This window comes from Gossypium raimondii, chromosome 1, assembly GCF_025698545.1.
Source record: "Gossypium raimondii isolate GPD5lz chromosome 1, ASM2569854v1, whole genome shotgun sequence".
Lineage (NCBI taxonomy): Eukaryota > Viridiplantae > Streptophyta > Magnoliopsida > Malvales > Malvaceae > Gossypium > Gossypium raimondii.
The window spans coordinates 44,126,005-44,150,459 of record NC_068565.1 but is presented as its reverse complement, the minus strand read 5'-3'; the positions used below and the strand labels follow the sequence as shown (position 1 = coordinate 44,150,459).

General features: G+C 32.9%; 1 protein-coding gene across 1 annotated transcript; it reads left to right on the top strand.

Moving 5' to 3' along the window:
* The first annotated feature begins 19,509 nt into the window (after positions 1-19,509).
* LOC105785959 (lysine histidine transporter-like 8) lies at positions 19,510-22,256 on the top strand. Its single transcript, XM_012612173.2, has 5 exons — positions 19,510-19,978; positions 20,075-20,211; positions 20,307-20,734; positions 21,355-21,486; positions 21,587-22,256. The coding sequence occupies exons 1-5, from the start codon at positions 19,593-19,595 to the stop codon at positions 22,073-22,075; spliced, it is 1,572 nt and encodes a 523-aa protein (XP_012467627.1). The 5' UTR covers positions 19,510-19,592; the 3' UTR covers positions 22,076-22,256.
* Positions 22,257-24,455: the final 2,199 nt, after the last annotated feature.

Below are 24,455 nucleotides of genomic sequence, written 5' to 3'. Positions count from 1 at the left end.
TGAGGACGAAGCTACGCATAAAACAAAAAAGAATAAATAAGCTTTTGGCTTGATTTTTGGTTTGAGTCACATAGGAAGACTTTGAATTTGGATTGTAGCCGCACAGCTTTTGCTTTTCTTTCCAACTTTAATTTTTTTTACCAATTTTCTTATGGCTTTTCTCTCCTCTTATAATTTATAAAAAAAATATTTTAATTTTAGTTTGATAATTAATTTGTGTAATACCTAATTTTAGTCCGGGCTCACATATGGAAACATAATCTTCAAGGATATGTAATCTTAGATATGATATGCAATCTTAGATATAATATATGCAATCTTAGAAAATATGATTTTGTAATCTTAGAGGTTTAATTTGTAGATACCCTTTAATCTTAGCCGTTGATATAATTGATCTGTACCGTTGAATTTGGGAAGGCTCAACTATAAATAGAGGCCTCTCCCTTCATTGTAAGGGACTGAAGTTGGGAGTAATAATAACTCTTAAGAGTATTTCCTTAAATTTCTCTCTCTCTTGCGTTCTTATTTTGTTGATTTGTGTATAATTTATTGATTTGTATATTGTTGATTTCAAATCTCTTTTTCCCTTATTATTTATTTTCAAATTCATTATTTTCAAATTTGTTTACATTTTATTTGGCCTTATATATATTTTTATTTTATACTCTTTATTTTAAATTCATTGGTCTTTGATTATTGATGCTATTTAATCCTCTATTTGTTATTTTAGTTTTTTATTCTTAAATTAATTATTTTAATACTATTAATACTATTATGTGGCATCATTAATCTTGTATTATTATTATTATTGTTATTATTATTATTATATTCATGCGCATGCATCGTTTTTATGTAATATATATTGTTTTATATATAGTATACGTATGTTTATATATATTTTATACATATGTTTTGTTTTATTTTACTTCCTAACTTTTATATACATATATATACTTTTATATTTAGTTTCAATTTTTTTTACTTTTGTATATATGTACATGTATGTATTTAGATACTTTTCTAATGAATATTTTTATATATTTATACGCATTATGTCTATGTTTTTTATTTGCTTAAATATAAACTTATATTTTCAACACATATGTTATAATATATATATGTATATTTATATATTTTTCTTTATTTTCGTAAATGCATTATATATATTTTGTTATAAATTCTATAGTCCAAAATTTTATATGTAAACCCATTTGTATGTCTTTTATTCTTTATAATTTCATGTATATATTTTGTACCTTTTTCTCTTTATATTTTTTGTTTATTTCTTTCATTTGCTTATTGATTTATGTTTTCATTTATATTTTGTTCATTTGATACTTTACATGTCATTGTTTTTTATGTACATTAATTTCGTTTATTTCTATGCCTTTGTTGTATTTATTATTGTATTTTACACTTAATGTAGCATTACATCATTTTTTACTCGATTTTAAAATTTTCAAAATTGAGATAATACTCGTATTTAGGATTTTCAAGGAAATTGAGCCCTAACGTATTGGGTTCCAATTTTCTTCGTTAAATCTAACAATTGAGAATTGCTCATTAATTAAAAAATTAAATGAAAAGCTTGTTATCGGGAATTTAATATGTTGTATCCTAACGTATTGGATGTGACGTATCGATTTCTCGAGACAAAGATTTTTTTAAAAAATAATAACAAAGGAATATTCCAAGTTTAGGATTTTGAGAAATTGTGCCCTAACGTATTGGGCTGCGATTTCTTTATAAATCTTAAACAAATGAATATTCTTTTAAATTTTATTACACGAGTATTTTGGACTAATTCATTTTTGAGGAATTAGAATGTCGTGCCCTAACGCATTGGGTGTGACATTTTCTTTCTCCGAAATGACAAGAGTCTTAATAAGTAACGTTTTTTAAGTTTTTATTAAGGATCATATTTTTAAATTTTCGACATTAAGACACTAAATAATTAACTAGGTACCAATTTTGGGCGTTACGAGGGTGCTAATCTTTCCTCGTACGTAATAGACTCCCGGATCCATTTTTCTAAAACTCGTAGACCAAAGCTATTTTTTAGGTGATCCAATCACACCTCAATAAAAGATTAGTGGCGACTCCCAATTTTTATTTTTTTAAAGTCGACAACTAATTTGTTTTTTTCTCAAAATAAAAAATGGTTTCGACAGCTTGGCGACTCCGCTGGGGATTTTTTTTTTAAATAAGAGAGTCGAGCCACAAAGTTGATTAATTCTTGTCTTATGGTCGAGAAGATTTTGTTTTTTTTTAATCATGGTATCCTGTTGCATTCATGGATTTAAGTATTGTTTGCATTACACATTACATGAGTTGAATAATTTTACCCTTTTAAGTGGGAGCGAGAAACTAGTCCTTCGTGAGGTTTTCACCTCCGTGCAGGTTAGTGGACCGCTTCCTGGATACATCCGTACCTATGTCTTCGTGAGATTTTCATCTCCGTGCAGCCATAGGGAAATGTATTCCCTTGAACTGAACTCGGTCCATATGAGCCTATAATGGGTGAGGATTGAGGAATCTGCTAGTTCGGGTACCCTTGCTCTAGAAGACAAACCTCATATAATGAACCTTAGGAATCCACCCTAGGTAGAACTATACTAAACCCTAGTAGATATCTGAGTAGGTATTTTACTATTATATTCTATGTTTATATGATACTGACTTTTCGTGTTTTATTTACATATCATGACATTTCATTTCATTATAAAAGGCGTCGGTTCATATTCAGTTGCTAGATAGAAAGCTTATCATGGAAAAAGGGTTTCTTGATAAAGTGGAGGATAATGCGGCTGTCCGAACTTGGTCTGAAACAACACAGTAAGAAAAGGGTGATAGTTTGGCTGACGAGTATGTATCAGAATTATGGGACTTTACGCGCATCAGTGTAACTCAAAACAATTTGCAAGAATTGAAGGAAATCTGGGGTCAGTGGAGTGATGAGGTTAGACAGCTATTTTATAAGGATCTGCCTTATTTGCTTGATGTAAAGGTAGACAAGCATTTGTTTCAAGCCCTTGCCCAGTTCTAGAATCCTGCTTACAGCTGCTTTACATTTGGGAAGGTCAATTTGGTGCCTACGATAGAGGAATATGTGGCTTTACTCCGATGTTCAAAGTTTCAAGTGGACAGGGTCTACTCGAGAGCGGTAAATGTGCCAACCTTTTCAAAGAAGCTAATGAGTATAACAGGAATGAGTGAGCAGTGGGTTGCTGCACGGATTAAGCAAAAGGGGGATAGTAAATACATTCCTTGGAGAAGTTTGAAAGATGCAATTCTAACACACCTAGACGTGAGAAAGAGGTTAGATGTCTTTGCTTTAAGTATATACGGTTTGGTTGTCTTCCCCAAAGCCTTGGGGTATGTGGATGAAGCAGTCACCAATTTATTCGACCGGCTTGATAAGAAGGTTACACTGATTCCGGTGATTTTTACAGAAACCTTTAGGTCATTAAGTGCATGTCGAAGAACGGGTGATGGTAGATTTATTGAATGTGCACAGCTTCTACTCGCATGGTTTTACAGTCACTTTTGGAAGGTGGATAAGGTTTCGTATCGGGTTTTCTTTGAAAATTATTCACCACTAAAGGAGATAGTAGCTACGCCCAGGAGAGATGACATTTCGGAGGAGAAATGGATGGTAATTCTTCAGAATCTTCAGGAGGAGGACGTTGAGTGGAGAGCTCCTTGGTTGTTACCAGATGAGATCTTGTATATGTGCGGTAATTTCAATTGGGTTCCACTGCTTGGAGTTTGTGGAGCTATTGGATATGCCCCATTATTGGTGCTAAGGCAATATAGGTCAAGGCAATTTATACCTGCGACCCAAGGGATAGCTAATTGTGAATTTTCGTACAAAGATGATGGTTATAAAAAGAAAATTCAAAAGATGTCTAGTGCGTGGAAACAAACTCGCCGAATGAGGGGGTTAGCTGTGGGTCCGATGATAACTCCTAAGTATAATGAATTGTGGGGTAAGAGAATCAATGACAATATACCCAAGGTAAGTCAGGAAAGTCGCCAGTCAACAGAGGAGCATTTGCGAGTCATCCCTTCTGAGTTAGAAATCATAAGACAAGATTTTGAAAGAAGAAATGCGGATTGTAACAACCCAATTTTCAGTAGTGTCAGAATAGTGATTTGAGATCACTAAATCCGATGAAAACGTTAGAAAAATTTATTAATTAATAATTATAAGTTCACTTGATTTTAGAAATATTTTAAATGAGTGAATTTTGTGATTTAAAAGAAATTATTAGGTAAATTGGGTAAAAAGCGAGGTATCGAGACCTCGATATCATAATCGAGCCGTAAATATTTTTATAAATATTTACGAGTGTTAATAGGGTAGTATTAAAGTTTAGTTAAGAAATTTTAACGTTTCGATGGTTAATTATGAAAAGGATTAAATTGCAATAGGGATAAAAGTTTAATTATAGATTAAAGAAAAGTTAAAAGGACCAAATAGGCAATTATGCCTTTTTCCAAAGTTGAGGCGGCATAAGCATAAAAATCTGAGATTTTTATGTGTTAAAAAAATATTATTATATTATAGTAATGATTATGTTTTATATTATATTATTAATATATTATATTATATTATATATATATACATAAAACAAAAGAAAGAATAGAAAAAAAAAGAAAAGAAACAGAATAGAAGAGACGAAACAGAGAAAGAAACAGAGAGCAAAACGGGCAGAGAAGGAAGGAAAGAAAGAAAGAAAGAAAGAAAAAGAAAAAGAAAAAGGGAAATTTAAGGTTTTAAGGTTCCAAGCTCAATTGGTAAGTCAAATTAAGCCTTTTTCTTATAATTTTTGAGTTTTTGGAATCCTAGAGATAAATACTACTTGATTTATGTTGATATTTTGAAAGTTAGTAGATTGTTAGACATGAGTTATGTTGAATTAATTGATGAACTAGAGGTTAAAATGATTGAATTTTAAGTTAGAAGTTAGTAAAAGATTGATTTGTAAAATAAAATATAAGTTTTGAATTGATAGGGATTAAATTGAAAGAATCCCGAAATTAGGGATTTATGGGGAAATTGAAGAATTAAACTGAGTTTATAGTAAGAATTAAGAGAGAATATAGAGTTAGAATGGAAAAATAAAATTAGTATTGATAAGGGATTAAATTAGAATTTGGGTAAAATTTAGGTATACGGAAATATTTTAATGAAATTGTGTATTAATGATTTTAATTGTTTAATTACGTAGCTAATGTCGTACGAGTCATTGTCCGAGAAAGGAAAGGAGAAAGTGGACAAGGAGTGACTCGAGAGAAATTCGGTTAGTATTACCATAATTCAATTTAATTATTAATTGTTAAAATTTAAATTAATATACATGATAAGCAAATTGAGGTAAGCATCACGATGAATTGAATGATAAATACGTATTGGTATTGAATTTATTAATAGTAATTGTTGAATTTTGAATAATATGTTTAGTATTAAAAAATAGATGAATATTGATATTGAATTGTACATGAATTCGATTGGAAAATGAATTAAAAATATATATATGAATGGAATAAAAGTGAATTAAATTGTGAATAAGTGTGATATATGTGAATGGTGGAATAAGTAGTAAATTGTAATGACGGAGAAATGATAAATCATTTTTGAAATAATTTTGTAAAGTATTTAAATAAATGAGATTCAGATTTAATGCCCAAGTAGATGGAATTTAGAACTACCAGGATATTAGTGGCATGCCATTAAGGAACTTATTAAGGAACTTTAGCGCGCTCTCTGATATTAGCACGTTGGTGCTCTCTGATATTAGCACGTTGGTGCTCTCTGATTATTAGCACGTTGGTGCTCTCTGATATTTAGCACGGCAGTGCTCTCTGTTTAGCACATTTGTGCTCTCTGTATTTGTTCTGTATATCCGGGGTGTTCTGTAAAATCTACTTTGGGCTAAGATTATAAGCTGTGGACAAAAGTGAATCATTAATGTGTTAAGGTAAGTCTTATAAAGTTTATATGTACCGTTTTAGGCATAATGTGCCGTATTGGTGTGTTTTGGTTGGATCCGTGTATCCGCCAAAATCCGAGTCAAGTTAATAGGGTAAATGAATAATTTTGATAATATAAATTTTTATTGAATGATCTTGAATATGAATTGAAATAGCTATTGTTAAGAAATGAGAAGTGAAAATAAAATAATTTGAAAGAGTGAAATAATATGTGAATTTAACTGAATACAAGTTATTGAAATTTAGTTATGGATTTAATGAATAAATGGAGTGTTAAAAGATTTAAAGTATAAATTGAATATAAATAGAAAGGATAATGAATGAGTTGATGAAATGAATGAGTTTGTATGGATTGGAATGAGTTATTAGAATAAGATCTTGAAAATCCAATAAAATTTAGATAGTGAAACAATGCATGAATACAATTAAATATAAGATTTGAATTATTGCTTATTGTTATTAATTATCAAGTTGATTTAATGTATGAGATCATTAATGAATAATTGTAGACATAAATGAAATATATATATATATATATAATTTATCGATTAATGTTATTAATTTGAATTATGGTAATACCACTGAGTATACTTATACTCAGCGTACGGTTGTTTCCGTGCGCAGGTTAGTAAAAAAAACCAGTGTTCGATCCAGCATCCAAAGTAATGCCGACCTCAGAGACATTTTAGTGATGTACCTTTCTGTTGATAATGTGGCATGTACTTAAGTAATGTATATACCTAAGTGATGTATAGGGATTAGTCATTTTGAATGTTTGTATCTATGAGATTGCTAAAGAAAGATGTGTGAGTATGTGATAATGTTTGGTAATATGTATATTTAGATGATAAATCATGCATGGAAATCATGAAAGAGTAAAAGTTTGCAAATAAACAGATTTCAAGCAGCTACAGTAATGTGACTTTGAAAAATCACCTAGGATAGTATAAAATTAATTAGAGGGTGAATGATATATGAAATGAAAGTTTGTTGAGTCTATTTTATAGAAAATAACGGTTTAGCAAAATGAATTTTATATTTTAAGATATGTGAATTTTAGTAAGACAGAGTCAGAACTGTTTTTGGAGTCCCCTGTTCTAAGTTTAGAAAATCACTAAAATGGTACAAAAATAATTATGAGTTGTAGTTTATATGTATAGAATCCTTATTGAGTCTATTTTCTGTAGAAACAAGTAATAACTTCATATGACAATCCTACAATGAGAAATTTTATTTTTAGTGACAAGAGGTCAGGGAAGTCAATTGGTGAAACAGGGCTTACTTTAACTAATAAACTGTACTAATTGGCTGGACCAAAAATTATGAAATTTTTATGGTAGGAAGATATACGAGTCTAGTTTCAGGGAAAATTTATGGAATTAAATTTCGAGTTCCGTAGTTAAAATTATAAGTAATTTAGTAACTGCTGCGCGATTGGGCAGATTTGTTGTAAACTGTTTGATACTTCCGGTAATGCCTCGTAACCCTATTTCGACGACGGTTCGGGGTTAAGGGGTGTTACACGGATTTAGAAAAGAAGATAGAGCAAATGAAGGAGGAAAAGACGAACTTGAGATTAGACATAGACATTCAGAAGCTTGAAACTGAGAAATTAAGGAAAGAGAAAAACAAGGCTGAGGAGGAGCTGGGTAGTCTGAAGACGGATTATAAAATGTTACGTCTATCACTGAGAACTGCCAGGCTGGGAAAAACTTCAGAGCAGTGGCGAGCAGAAATTCGAGAAAAAAAGGACAAAGCCGATAGATGAGAACGGAAATTCCAAGAGATGCAGAGGCAAAACGAGGCTTTAGAAAAGAGTTTGCCAGAAAGCCAAAAGGAAAAGGGCGAGTTAAAGGATAGGGTGATCGAGTTGGAAGGATCTCTTCGTCAGTATCGAAATCGAAATCTCGTGATAGAGTTGAAAGCAAGCTTGAGTAAGATCGAGGAAATAAGGAAAAGAATCGAAGAGTTAGAAGCGACAATGCAAAATTGTGAGATCCAGATCAAATACTTGAAAGCAAATGAAAGCCGTAATAATGAACAGCTCCACTACTTTCAGAGTCAAGTTAAGAGCAGAGATCATCTTATGGAAGAAGCTGTGGTCCAGATTCGAGAAGTAGCTGATCACATACAGACTTTAGCAGTACAGGCTGACATGCTGAGTGTGAAGTATGAATTGGAATCGGAGCGGGGTCAAGAATTAGCTTTGTTACTTAGAAAGATTAGAGTTCTGGGTACTAGGGCAAAGTCTTATTTGTAATTCACTTTATGTAAAGAAATTTAATTTCTAGTAGAGTTTTCTTAAATGGAATTGAATCAAAATTGACGCCTTTTTTTTGCATTCATTTCATACATTGCATTACTTCATATGCATTTAAAAAATATTAAAAGATTCTAATTAATTTAAATCACTCTTCAGTTAATCTGGAAACCAACTAGCCTATCAAACATCGTTACGAAATTTGCTGATAGCTACTATGGGATTGATGTTAAAGAATTGAGCTTGGTTTCAGATTTGGTACTCCCATACAAGTTCAAAATGCAGAATTTGAGAAGTACAACGGAACTAGTAGCCCCGAAGCCCATATTACTATGTTTTGTAGACGGATGACTGGGTATGTTAATAACGACCAACTGCTGATACATTGCTTCCAGGATAGCCTCACAGGGGCAGCATCCAAGTGGTACAATCGATTGAACCGTACACAGATTAATTCATGGAGAGATCTAGCGCAGGCATTCATAAAGCAGTACAGCCATGTGACTGACATGGTGCCTGATAGAATCATTCTACAAAACATGGAAAAGAAGCCCAGTGAAAGTTTTAGGCAATATGCACAAAGGTGGAGGGAGGTCGCTGTCCAAGTTCAGCCACCACTCTTGGAAAAAAAAATGACAATGCTCTTTATAAATACATTGAAAGCCCCGTTCATCACACATATGTTAGGAAATGCCACAAGAAGCTTCTCTGACATAGTCATGAATGGTGAAATGATTGAAAGCGCCATAAGGAGCGGAAAGATTGATGCTGGAGGAAATAACAGAAAGCAAGCCTCAAAGGAAAAAGAAGATGAGGTGGACAACGTGAATGTGTATAGTAAATAAATTACGGTGAATCAACCAAGAAAAATGGTTGCTAATCAGCAGGATTCATCAAGACAAGAATCAGAAGTAAAACAAGGTATTGAGAAGCTCCAGTTCTCGCCAATTTCAATGGCGTATAATGAGCTGTATCAAAGCTTATTCAAGGCGCATGTTGTTTCCCCTTTTCATGTGAAGCCTCCACAGCCTCCGTACCCCAAATGGTATGACGTAAGTGCACAATGCGATTATCATGCGGGAATTACAGGGCACTCAATAGAGAATTGCACTACATTTAAAAAGCTAGTTGAAAGACTAATCAACATGGGTATTGTCAAGTTTGATGACTCATCTAGTACAGAAAATCCACTACCCAATCATGATTGATAATGGATTGGATGCAATGATCACATCAATGCCATATGTGAAGATACACTTGAAAAGGGACCTTTTTAGATATCCACCATTATAAACTTGAGAATGTTTTAAATAATCGGATTGTAGAAGAAATCTCTGTAGCATCTAGAGTTTACTTAGAGTAATGTTCAGAACATTCTTGTTGTTTTTAGCCTAAAAATGATAGGAATTCTTTTGTGAAATAGGCTCATGTCTAAACATCATTATTCTAATAAAATACATCTTTGCATTTATTTTTAGAGCCAATATTCTTTTATTCTTTTGGATTTTCTTCCACATTATTCTTTCATTCATAATTATATTGTACAAATAATTATTTATAAATTCACACATTCTTTTGTATATTCTTTTGCACTTACTATGGGTCCCCAAATATCAATGACATGAGTGACGCTGCTACAGACTTAGAAGCTCCTTTTGAGCGAGATATGTGTTTAGAGGGATCTCATGACTTTGAAGATGACATAGATTGTAGCCTATTTCTGAGCTTGTTAAGGATGGTAGAACAAGTCGAGAAACGGATTTTACCTTGCAAAAAAATCATTGGGATACATGACTTCTCCTTATGTGGGGCATGAAGGTCATTTGGTCGATCCCGTCAAAAGATTCTGACGGTCATCGATTCATCTTTGTGATCGTCAATTACTTTACTAAATGGGTGGAAGCTGCTTCATATGTCAATGTCACAAAGTCGACAGTTAGCAAATTCTTGAAGAATTACATAGAACACCAAAAGGATAATATCTGACAATGTACTAAATTTGAACAACAGCACAATATAAAAAGTTTGTAGGCTGTTCATGATTAATGACATATCGCCAAAAAAAAACCTCAGCCAGGGCAATACCTTCTCTTGGGCTCATCGCGGTTTTGCCTATTAAAGACAATATTCTTTCTCTCTGAGTTTTTGGATTAATTCCGATTGAAAAAGAATGTTCAAAGTTATCCATCATGGTCAAATGCGCCAAAAGCAAATAATACGAGCTCACAAAAAGGTCCGCCCTAGAGAATTCTTTGAGAGGGACCTGGTGTTGAAGGAGATCCTTCCCATATAAGAAGAAATTCATCCCAAGCTGGAAATGATCTTATTTGGAAAAACATCAATTTTGACCAGGAGGGATAACAAGGACATGCCTAATTCTATGAGTTCGGATTCAATCAAAAATATTTCAAAAAAAAAGGAGAAAAAGAAAAAGGAGAGGCCAAGGTGAAAATCCGCAAAGGACGCCTTGAGACCAAAGGGGATTTGAGTTGAAAACCCGAAAAGGGTGACTCAAATATTGATCAAAATGGGGCATCAGAGCAACTCGAATATTGATCAGATTAGGGCATGTGGTGATATCTGAATCAACAGGAAAGAGTAGGCAACATCTTGAGGCATCGACAGAGTACTGTAGATCTCTCAAACACATATCAAACTCAGGAGGGCCTTCAGAAAGTTTGTACAGAGAAGTTTAAGTTGCAATATCTGGGGCACCCAATTTTCATACTATTGAATTTGTTGTTCTTGGAATACTTCATTCTATGCATTCCCAATCAATTTCTTTGTTATCATTCTTTACTATTTTTGCTAATTTATTCCTTTCGAGCTATGCTCAGAACTAACTTTATTCTTATCCATTGTTATGACCTTTTTGCAAGCATGTTGCATTGGAATAATGATTAATGGACTAATAAAACTTTCACAAGGGAAGTTTTGCATATTACTTTAGAAGTTTCTAAATAATACAGGAACTTGAAACAGGACTATTGTTTAGAACGCACCATGTTTAAAGGTTAGAATTCTGAAAAGGAAGAGTTTAAATTAGAACTTTCTCTTTGGATTTTGTTGTCAAAAACATTGATTGAACAAAATGACAAGATGTCGTGTTGATGAAAAAGCTTAAATAAACAAGCAAGCAATGATCACCAGACAATAGGAAGAGGTTTCTTCAGAGAGGAAAGCATTCATTTGTGCATGAGCCTTTGGTACGTCACCCTGGGAATGGTGTAAGGGACCAGAGAGATTTAGATCCTGTATCATTGAATTGTGATAGGAGAGGACTGAGGAAAAGCCATATATTTCTACCCTTGGGTTATAGTGGGAGAACGATGGTACAAATTTTGCTTCTTAGTGGATTGAACTTTGAGGTTTACAGCGGGGGCAATCTGACTAAGTGTTTCTTTGAAAATGCCAAGCTATGTAGGAAAGCGTTGTAGCACGTCAGTGATAAAACCTTAATAAACTTCGATCAATGATAACCTAAGTGATAAAGAAGGATCATTCTCACAAAAAACATAGCATTCTACATTCATGCAAACACCATTCATACATGGAGCATTTGATGCATTTCGATCATACCATCCTAATCCTAGGCATAATTAGGTTTATGAATTGAATTATACAGGTCATGTTCCCTAGAGAACAAACCGGTGAAACTCCAGCCTTGTCTCCTTGAGCAGCAGTGGAGTAGGTTGAAGATAGTAGATCTTACCTTCCTATACTGGCAGTGAAGCAGATCGAAGACATTAGTCTTACCGCCTTGACGTTGCAATGGAAAAGATTAAAGCCACAATGACGAATCTTATTTCCCTGGCGTTGTAGCGGAACAGATTGAAGCCACGACGGCGAATCTTATCTCCCTAGCGTTAAGGCTTGAATTAGCTGAAGTGGAGCGGATTGAAGCTGTGGGCAGAAAATTCTATCTCTTTGGCATTACAGTGGAGCAGATTGAAACCACGACGGTGAATCTTACTCCTCTGGCAGTGTAATGGAACAAATTGAAGCTACGACGGCGGATCTTGTTTCACCAACATTGCAATTAAAAAGATTGAAGCCGCAACGGTGAATCTTACTTCCCTAGCGGTGTAGTGGAACAGATTGAAGCTACGATAGCGAATCTTATTTCCCTAACATTGCAATTTAAAAGACTGAAGATGGCGAATATTATCTTCCTAAAGTTGCAGTGGAGCAGATTAAAGCCAATAATCCTATCTCCCTGAAGTTGCAGTGGAGCGGATTAAAATCACAGATCTTATCTCTTTGAAGTTACAGAGAGCAGATCGCATCTAGTCTTATCTTCCTGAAGTTTCAGTGGAGCAGACTAAGTAATCAAGTCTTATCCTCCTGAAGTTGCAGTGAGGCAGACTGAAGATGGCGAATCTTATTTCCCTGAAGATGCAGTGGAGCAGATTAAAGCCAATAATTCTATCTCCCTGAAGTTGCAGTGGAGCGGATTAAAACCACAGATCTTATCTCTCTGAAGTTGCAGTAGAGTAGATCACATCGGGTCTTATCTCCCTGAAGTTGCAGTGGAGTAGACTCAAGAAAGCAAGTCTTATCCCCCTGAAATTGCATATCTCTCTGAAATTACAGTTAAGCAGATTAAAAGTTACGAGTCACCAATCCTATCTCTCCGACGTTGCGGTGGAGTGGATTGAAAAACCAATTCCTATACCTCTGAAGATACAGTAGGATGGATGTGGCTGCTTGAAGAAGAAGAGCACCAAGATCCAGCGTGACCGGGCAAAAATTGGCCATTTCTAAAGTCTTTACTCCGTTCCTATTATACGACAACGAGCAAAGAAGGGCAGCTGTAATACCCAATTTTAGCCCGGGCTCACATATGGAAACATAATCTTCAAGGATATGTAATCTTAGATATGATATGCAATCTTAGATATGATATATGCAATCTTAGAAGATATGATTTTGTAATCTTAGAGATTTAATTTGTAGATACCCTTTAATCTTAGCCGTTGATATAATTGATTTGTACCGTTGGATTTGGGGAGGCTCAACTATAAATAGAGGCCTCTCCCTTCATTGTAAGGGACTGAAGTTGGGAGTAATAATAACTCTTAAGAGTATATCTTTAAATTTCTCACTCTCTTGCGTTCTTATTTTGTTGATTTGTGTATAATTTATTGATTTGTATATTGTTGATTTCAAATCTCTTTTTCCCTTATTATTTATTTTCAAATTCATTATTTTCAAATTTGTTTACATTTTATTTGGCCTTATATATATTTTTTTATTTTATACTCTTTGTTTTAAATTAATTGGTCTTTGATTATTGATGCTATTTAATCCTCTATTTGTTATTTTATTTTTTATTCTTAAATTAATTATTTTAATAGTATTAATACTATTATGTGGCATCATTAATCTTGTATCATTATTATTATTATTTATTATTATTATTATTATTTTATATCCATGCATGCATCGTTTTTATGTAATATATATTGTTTTATATATAGTATACGTATGCTTATATATTTTATACATATGTTTTATTTTATTTTACTTCCTAACTTTTATATACATATATATACTTTTATATTTAGTTTCAAATTTTTTTTACTTTTGTATATATGTTCATGTATGTATTTATATATATTTTAATGAATATTTTTATATATTTATACGCACATGTCTATGTTTTTTATTTGCTTAAATACAAACTTGCATTATATATATTTTGTTATAAATTCTATAGTCCAAAATTTTATATGTAAACCCATGTGTATGTCTTTTATTCTTTATAATTTCATGTATATATTTTGTACCTTTTTCTCTTTATATTTTTTTGTTTATTTCCTTCATTTGCTTATTGATTTACGTTTTCATTTATATTTTGTTCATTTAATACTTTACATGTCGTTGTTTTTTATGTACATTAATTTCGTTTATTTCTATTCCATTGTTGTATTTATTATTGTATTTTACACTTAATGTAGCATTACATCATTTTTTACTCGATTTTAAAATTTTCAAAATTGAGATAATACTTGTATTTAGGATTTTCTAGGAAATTGAGCCCTAACGTATTGGGTTCCAATTTTCTTCGTTAAATCTAACAATCGAGAATTGCTCATTAATCAGAAAAATTAAATGAAAAGCTTGTTGTCGGGAATTTAATATGTTGTATCCTAACGTATTGGATGTGACGTATTGATTTCTCGAGACAAAGATTTTTTAAAAAAATAATAACAAAGGAAATATTCCAAGTTTAGGATTTTGAAAAATTGTGCCCTAACGTATTGTGCCGCGATTTCTTTATAAATCTTAAACAAATGAATATTCTTTTAAATTTTATTACACGAGTATTTTGGACTAATTCATTTTTGAGGAATTAGAATGTCGTGCCCTAACGCATTGGGTGTGACATTTTCTTTCTCCGAAATGACAAGAGTCTTAATAAGTAACGTTTTTTAAGTTTTTATTAAGGATCATATTTTTAAATTTTTGACATTAAGACACTAATTAATTAACTAGGTACCAATTTTGAGCGTTACGAGGGTGCTAATCCTTCCTCGCATGTAATCGACTCGGATCCATTTTTCTAAAACTCGTAGACCAAAGCTATTTTTTAGGTGATCCAATCACACCTCAATAAAAGATTGGTGGCGACTCCCAATTTTTGTTTTTTTAAAGTCGACAACTAATTTGTTTTTCTCTCAAAATAAAAAATGGTTTCGACAATTTGATTTTTAAACCGTAAGATTTTGAATTTGCACTTAATATTTTTTATATCGGTATTTGTTAATTCTCTAGTTTAGGAGATAAACTCAGTCGCTTAATAACATCGTTTTAGCATCAAAAAAAAAAGACTCCTTGATTTGGTGTTGGACGGCATACAATTGGTTAACCGTTACAATCTATAATTGTCGTGTTTGGTCCACTGAAGAAGAAACTGACATAACCAATTGAGTAAGTGATTGAATCCGTCAAGTGAATTAACAATCAAGTTTATATTACCTGCAAAGTTGAGGCCGTTGATTTGAGTCGAGTCCTTCAAGTTCGCAAAGCTGCCGAGGAATTAAATCATGAAAGCTGATTTCAAGGTTATTTGCATGGTAAGGATTAGTTTTCGTGCTGTTCTAGCAATAAATTTACATACGGAAGGACTGGTGGTTTGAGGTTATTCCTCGATCACTATAATCGACTTATCGGTTGGAGGATAAAATTTATTATCCAACATCTGTTTGAAGTCGAAGTCAAAATCGTAACTGAAGCTGGAACTTTTGTTATATCAAATTGCACAATTTTAATTTTTGTTTGTTTATTTTTATTGCGTCAATTTATTTCTAGTGGTTGTTTTTGTTTGAATTTTAGTTACATGTTTTATATTTAGATTAAATTCCCCTTATTTATTTTCATAGGTTCGCATAAATTTTTGTTGTACGAAATAATAAAACTGATCAGTCTAATATTTGTGGGCTATATTACAAATTTAATTTAATTTCAATATAAGAATTTATTTTTGTGGATTCAACAACCATCAGGTCTGTTGGTTTTAACTAACATTAATAAACTTTAATCGATTATTGCTTCATTCGGATGGTCAGTGAAAAGGGTTTAGTGACAAAATTGTAGATTGATAGTGCATCAGGAGGATCTCGCCAGTCATCCAAATGAATCATATAGTAGGTACAATTACTGTTCATCTATCTTCAAGGATGATCAAATGAGAACAGCAAATTGTTTCTGGGTACTGAAACAGAACATAAGGCTAGGATTCTTGTACAATTGAAGGATCGTTGTTACCATAAAAATATTATTATAAATGGTAACATATGCCAAAATCCTACCAAGAATTTCAACACATAGGTTTGGTTTTTTTTTCAAGGTATTTATTGAGGAGGTAGATATTGACCACGAATTTTTCAACACATAAGTTATAACTGACATAACATATTTAGTTGTAGAGTAGAAGGAGCAACCATTGAGACTCACTTTATATCAAATTCAATGCTATGCATGACATTTTCTAGACTCCTAGAAAAATAGTAGTAACCAACTGTACGCTTGCCCTGCGATAACATATTTGTCTACCTCTTAAAACTGAGGAAGAATTTGGTTTAACAAGTCAAGCTCCTCTAATGTTGCCCTGCGATTCAACATTGTTCGGGTAACTAGTCTTCATTGTTTGGTGATACTGAACAACTTACACTCGAAAAATGTAAATGATTGTGTAATTAATGAAGGCGTATTAGAAAAGCCTCATAGTCTTTGCATAGGCAGAGTAACGAAGCATGATCACTAAAGTAGCAAAGAAGTTGCAGAAGGTGTCTGCAACAAAAAGAAAAAAGAATTACCTCATCTAGAAGAATTTTGCAATTCCCTTGCCATATCTCAACAATAACATTCTTCTACAGCTACTGAAGATGTCTAAACAGGGATTAGAGCTACCTACTAATCAGTTGAACTATGATATCTGACGCAGTATTCAAGAATTACGTGGTCTCATTCTCCTGTAAGAACATGGAGCAACTAGTTGCATAGAAGAAAGTGGATGAATCATTCTTTCTCTCATGTATATTTCTACTTTACCCCACAACATTCGATGCTGTATAGGTCTCATTCCCCACCAACTGATAATAACCATCATTGATATACTTAAATATTAATTAATATTATATTATTTGTCGTTCGGGTTTTGAAATTTCCACAAGCAAGTCTAACATATCGCTTGTATGTAAGCATTCCAGCTTTTCAAAATTCAAACAGTATCCCATTATTGACCCGAGATTGCGTATTCTACTTCAGGCTTTTGAACAAAGTATAAAGCAGAGAAACAATATTGTGGGGGAAATGATTAGTGATTCAAAAATAAAGAACATAAGAAATAAGAGCAGATAGACATTGAAATTCGAATCTAATCTGCTCTGATTATTGTTTCAGATCCCCATGATGATGATCAATTCTTGTGTTGAACCATATAATATTTTAATTCCTCAATCCCTGATTTTGTCATGCACATGCCTGAATTAGTTTCCAGAAGCCATCTTCATAAACTTACCTCAAAATAGCAGGTTTAGACATATCATTCTCACATAAATTTACTAACAGTGGTCACTTAGTAGAAACTCACCCACCTGCATCTGTCTAATACTTGAAATTTAAAATAAAAGCATGGATAAATTTGGGGTTTCATCCCTTCCTATTATACATGATTAAAATAGTTGCAACGTGCTTTTTGCAATATAATCTTCATTAAAGTAACTATCTTGTGATCTGAATTGGTGGGTTCAAACTAAGGCAGCGGAAACCAACATATGAACTCTTTTATCATTTTTCAATTTTTTTTTATTATTCTCATTTTTCATTACCAAACCTAAATTCTTGACTATGGGATATCGACTTTGTTTTAACGTGCAATTTTATACATGAAGTTTTGATTTGATCTAATTCTCACAAATTATTAACACAATTATTATTTTATGTTTATATATTGCACACACAAATATATAATTATATTTATCTAATCTAAAAATAAATTGATGTATTTATTTCTTTAAATGTGTATGAAATTAAAGTTTCATGTATATATTTGAACCACAACCATAGTATTGTATGTATAATTACACCAAATCAAAGTATATGCATCAAATTACACATTAAATCAAAGTTTATATATAATTTTGAGATTCATCATTATAGGAAATGAGTTAATAGAAATATTACGACCGGAATCACTAACGCTTTACACATTTAAAATTTTCCCCCTCTAGTAATTAGTTCCTTCACTATTTTGGTATGATAACTGAAGTCCATTCATAACACTGTCAATATACCTTTCTTAAATTGGATTGTGTGACTTTTTCAAAATCCAAGAAAAAAATTGTTCACATTACCAATATTACATACGTGGAAGGCCTAATGAACAAATAAAAATGTTATGTAAGATTGTAAAGATTTTCAATTTTGAATCCGGGGTTATAAAATTCTTTGTTAGGATTCTTCATAGAAGTAAGGTGAAACTATGCCACATAATCCAATTTGAAAATTAAAGTAGAACAATTAAATTCAAAATGTGTAAAGAGTATAGGGACTAAAAGAAGAATTAGACCATTAGGCCTTGTACAGGTTGGCTTATTGGGAGGAGATGGAGTTGACTCCGTGGTTTCAATCTTTTTTTGATTTTTTGCCCGTTTCTTCCGCTAATTAAATCATTAGTCTGGGCTTTGAAGTTTGAACATGTAAATTCAAACATTATAATTGAAAAAAATATAAATATAAATAAAAATTGAGCATTTGATCCAATTGCCAGACGTTCAAACTGTTTTTTATTATATTAATAGGTAGCCCACTTTATTAGAATATAAAACAGGATATTTTGACATTTTATATATTTCGTTCAAAATGCCATCTTTAGATTGTTTACTTATTCTGAAAACACCAGGAAATTGGGGATAACTCCCAATATTGACTACAAGTTTACAATTACCACACCTTTATGAATTTATATTTGATAAATCTATGTAGGTATCAGTTTGCAAAATAGGTACCCTAATGATACCCAAACAAGATTTATTACATTTTATATTGCATACGATAATACAAAAGCGTCTTATATATATACAAGGACCCCCACTAATTCAATTTACAACTTTGCTGGTTTAATTATGATTTTATTTATCAAATTTTGGTGGTCTTTATAAATTACGAGGATCATATTTGGATAAATTAAAATTCGTAAAACCCGATTGCTAAACTTGATGCAAGTATGAAACTAGGCGAAGTCGGTCGCAATATTGTATTTGACTGTCCTCCATTTTCTTGAATGATCTGAAAAGCATGGCTATTAAATAAATTTAGATGACGAGAATATTAAAAGGTTATTTTTTTAACATTTATTCAACAAGGCAAGTGTTTTACTTTGAAAACATTTGTTTTTTTATTAATGTTTATCTATAAGGACTCATTCCAAATCAAGTTCTAAGTTATAATAGTAAACGTCTGTATGTACTGGTTGACCCAAAATTATTTTGGTTGGCTACTTTGAGTGACCGGCAGTTGTAAAGTATGAGTTAAGATATATGTCGATGGGTTGAAAAAACTGAACTAGTGAGCCCCGGCTGGCTGCTGCTGCAGTCTTCCCCTTTTTCCTGGCTTTGAATATTAACCACCATTCTCCTAAAATCAACTTGCCCTCGTCATCAAATAGTAAATTACCCATGTTTATATTACATAAAATCCCTACATTGTTTTCTAAGTTCCGGAGTCTATATATAGGAGATATTTTAGTGCATCTATGTGAGGGAAAAGCAGGGGAAATTACCACATACTTGAGAGAGATCAAGGTGACAACTTATTTGGGACGATAAAAATGGGTGATAAGGAAATAGGCTCCTTCCCTGCAACACCAAGAACTGGTTCGGCAGCACCAACGCCGCCGATATCGGCTCCTCCTTCCCAACTTCATTCTCCCTCTCTTACTCGATCACCGCTTCTTTACACGGATGATCACATACAACCTGCAAGCAAAACCCCAAAAAGTTCAACCCCAAGGATTAGAACCCCACGTTTTATTACTCCTTTGGGAAGTCCAATAAGAAGGGCTCTTAAGCTTACCAGGCTTGACCCTCATGATGCTTGGCTTCCCATCACTGAGTCAAGGAATGGAAATGCCTATTACGCTGCGTTTCATACTCTCTGTTCAGGGATTGGTATTCAAGCCCTTGTGCTCCCTGTTGCTTTCACGTTCCTTGGGTGGTACGCAATCAAAGACACTTGTAAATTTTAATGGTGCTTACAATATGCAACAGGTTGATGAAGTTAACAGGTTATACCAATGTTTGTTGTTTCCAGGTCTTGGGGAATCATAACCTTGACTGTGACCTTCATATGGCAGCTTTACACCCTATACTTACTGGTCCACCTCCATGAATCTCCTGAAACTGGAATGCGTTACAGCAGATATCTTCAGCTTTGCAATGCAACTTTCGGTAAAGCCATAAACCCAACATTAATTCTTGATTTTCTAGCGAATTTTGGAAGTTGAAACTGATTGTTTAATGTTCATTCATGGTTAACAACTCAGGTGAGAAGTTAGCAAAATGGTTTGCATTGTTCCCCATCTTGTACCTATCAGCTGGAACATGCATCACCTTGATCATCATCGGTGCCCAATCTTGTAGGCTGTTTTTCAATACCGTATGCGGTGGAACATGCTCCGCTCAGCCACCTACCAACGCGGAGTGGTACTTAATATTCACTTCTGCTGCAGTGCTTCTGTCTCAGCTGCCTAATTTAAACTCGATCGCCGGTGTGTCGCTCGTCGGAGCCATCACAGCTATTGCGTATTGCACCCTAATTTGGGTGATTTCAGTGGTTGAGGGAAGAATGCCTGGAGTATCATACAATCCAGTGAAAGGAAGAACTGAAGTTATTAGAATTTTTGATATTCTTAATGCACTTGGGATCATTGCTTTTGCTTTTAGAGGCCACAATCTGATACTTGAGATTCAGGTAAAATTTCCCATACTCTACTAATATATGTTTCTTCATTTAGATTATAAATTAAATTTTTATGCCATCATAGAAAAAAATTAAAAATATTAAATTCGGCTTTAATTATATTTTTAAAAGTAAAATCCAACGAAATATTTCATTTTTATCCCTTCTCAAATATTACAAATTCATTTTTAAGTCACTCTAATTTCTTCTCAAATTTTTCATGTTCATCAAACAATTCTTGGCTTAGCTATTTATGACGTTTTTTATACAAAAAACATCAACTTTGACTCTTTGACAAATACATAGAGAATTTTAAATAAAAAAACATTTAAACAAGAACAAACTTGTTGACCACGTGCACACACATTTAAAAAAGATGTCAGCTTTGCTTAATGAAGCAGCTGACTTCGACATTTATCTTGAAAGTGTAAACAAATGGTTTTACTTTGCAAGCTGAATTATGATTTTAAAGCCTTAATTTCTACAATACAAAACGTAACACCCTATGAAAACAAGAGCCTAAAGATGTTGAATTTCAACATTCAACCAAGGGATTTGTCTCAATCCCATGAAACTGCGGGACTTCGATTCAAAAAGAAGTATGATATTACATTGGAACCACCAACTTGCAGGCAACCATGCCGTCGGACGAGAAACATCCCTCGCGTGTGCCAATGTGGAAGGGAGTCAAGATAGCTTACACACTTGTCGCAATGTGCTTATTCCCTCTTGCAATTGCTGGCTATTGGGCTTACGGTCAAATGGTAACTACTGCTTTTAATATCTTTCACACTTGAACACTTTCCTTTACTACAATTCAATGTTTTGCAAGATTAATGTTTATTTTGTTTTTGTCATTGACAGATACCGGTAGATGGGGGCATGCTAACAGCCTTATTTGCATTCCATGGTCAAGATACATCCCAATTCCTCCTAGGATTAACAAGTTTATGCGTCATAATTAGTTCCCTAAGCTCATTCCAAATCTACGGCATGCCAGCGTTCGACGACATGGAATCTCTATACGTCAAGAAGAAGAAGGAGCCGTCACCGTGGTGGCTGCGACTGATTTTCCGGGCATTGTTCGGCTATCTATGCTTCTTTGCGGCAGTGGCAATCCCCTTCTTAGCAAGCTTTGCTGGTCTTATTGGAGGGATAACATTGCCGGTCACCTTAGCTTACCCATGCTTCATGTGGGTTAAGGTAAAAAAACCCAAGGTGTACGGCCCAAATTGGTGGCTAAATTGGTCATTAGGTCTCTTTGGGATGGCTCTAAGTGGGCTTTTAATAGCGGCTTCACTTTTTGTTATTATTGATAATGGTGTTGAATTTAGCTTCTTTAATCCTGCGTAAGAATGTCATTAGCATGAGGTGATTAGCTTCACACCCGTTGTCCAATCACGTACTAGAGTTTTGATTAGATATGTGTGTTTATACATTTTCAACATGTGAGATTTTTTTTAGAAAACAAAACAATAAGGACAATTGTAAGTTGTAATAAACTCCAATGAGCAGCCAAGTCTTTATTCTTACATCACCATTTGCTACTCTTTGCACATTTGTTACAGCCAAAGGCTTAATGTGTGTGTGAGCATGAAGAATCAATTCGGTTAAAAAGGGAACTGAGACAACAATGGATGCTGAATCTGCTGCTTTTGTTTTCCAATAAAAGGAGAGGTGGGCCCTTTTGGGGTGAAATATAAACTCTAATTATTATAACGTGCTATGGGAAACCCAATAAGATCAGAATCTTTAGGATTATATTCCCAAGACATGGAGTGAAAGTCTTACCCAAAAAAGAAGACATGATTTACAACTTTTAATTACTTAAAATAATTCTTTAATTTGTTTCGAAATATTTAGGAAATCATTCTCTCAAATTAAAAGGGCTGTTAGTCTACCAAAGGAATCTCCAAGAAGAATCTAAATCAATGAAGCAAAAACTGGAATCAAACAATTGATTATGTACTCCCTTTTTTTGTCAAAACAACATCATTATATTAAATTTGCAATTTAATAAAACAAAACCTACTAACTTTATACCAACTAAATTAGATATTCATCCTTATTCAAAATGAAAACTAAAGAAGATGGAGGTGGACGAACCCTCAGTATACATCTCCTTTTTTACATGCTTAGCTACCAATCTGCAGCTTTGTTGATGTGGTTTCTATTATAAAGATTCGAGCAAACTTGAACTTTGATAAAATATTTATTTTGATTTTGATTATAAATATAAATTTTGATATTGTTTAGACTGCAGTAATATTAGAAATAACACTGAGGTAGGGTTGGGAAATAACAAAAACAGAAATTCATCCTAATTAATGGTTCACAAGTTAAAAATCAAGTTTATTTAAATTGAATTAGATTCAACTCTGTTTTATTTAATTTATAATTTATTTTTATGATATAAAATACACCTTTTATATTTAAAATCCTAAAATTAATAAAAAATAACTTTAAAGTATTATATAATAATTGAGTAACTATTTAGTATAAAACCCGTGGAGTGGTTAACAATGTAGAAGGTGTCTCGTTTGTTTATATATTTTTATTTTTCCTTTATCTTATAGGACATATGTGGTACTTTCAATTTGCTTGTAGAGTTTAAAAAAATAAAGAATAGAAATATTATCATTGTCTTTATTTATGTTTCGAGTTAAAACAAATTACCATAATTCTCCTCCTCTTACGGATTAGGCTACATTTTTCACAAATTTTACAAATTATTAGAATCCTTGTTGCGAAGTGTATAAATTATATGCTCCCTGATTGAACCATGAGTACTTACTTCACTTTTGTTGGCTCTAACCCAAGTTGATAAAACTCTCCTGAAATATAACCTAGAACCAAATCTTCATTAGTTAAAGGAATTTGGAGTGGAATTGATTTACCAATTAAACCTCCATGATTCTATTTTTTTGTTTTTTTTTTTATTCCAAGCGAACCTGGGTTTTTTTTTTTTTACAAATGGAGAGTTTAAGATACAATTCATATATCAGACAGATTACCCTATATAACACAAAATTTCTCCATCAATTCTAGTTGAGCCTCTCGATCTATCATTATACCCCTAGAAGTAGAAAGAATTACAATCCCTATCCCGCTTGAAGTTCAAGGAATTTGTTGATAGTTAGAATAGATTCATAGACCTGGTTGATTAATTCGTCGTAAATTTGAAATAGTTGTATGTGATACTTGTCGCAGGATTAAAACAAAAAGATATTTGTTGTGTTCATGATGTTTTCTTACGGTTAATGATAAAATCTCCTAAATTGAATAAAGTTAATAGTGGCAATAGATATTTATCAAAGATGTAATGGATACCCGCAAGAATGCAGGACGTAAAACGTTGTTGTGGTTAATATGAATCAATAATTGTAGCCCAGAAGCGATATAATCCTTGCCAAATTATTTATGTATGAAATTAAAGTTTGTTCCGGGTAAAAGTGACATTCATTTTCGTATGTAGTGGCGTTGTGAAGTGATGTTTGATGGTCATAGCACTTGCAAAAGTATTATTGCTTGCCATTTCTCAGTAAAAAAAAAAAAAAACACTAGGATGATCTCATAGAAATGATCTTATATTAGACACAAAAAGTAGAAATTATATCAACTTGCAAGTTTACCCAAAAATGAAGGTTAAGGAACAATGTTGGTGTTTGCCGACTTGAACTTGGCCACTAAAACTCCCTACCACAGTGTCGTGTGGTTTTATCATAAAATAATG

What these genes read in the sequence shown, in the direction of transcription:
- LOC105785959 (XM_012612173.2), top strand. Translation starts at nt 19,593, where the DNA reads ATGGGTGATAAGGAAATAGGCTCCTTCCCTGCAACACCAAGAACTGGT. An exon ending in GCTTTGCAATGCAACTTTCG is followed by an intron (nt 20,212 to 20,306) that starts GTAAAGCCATAA and finishes TTAACAACTCAG; the next exon opens with GTGAGAAGTTAGCAAAATGG. An exon ending in ATCTGATACTTGAGATTCAG is followed by an intron (nt 20,735 to 21,354) that starts GTAAAATTTCCC and finishes ACCAACTTGCAG; the next exon opens with GCAACCATGCCGTCGGACGA.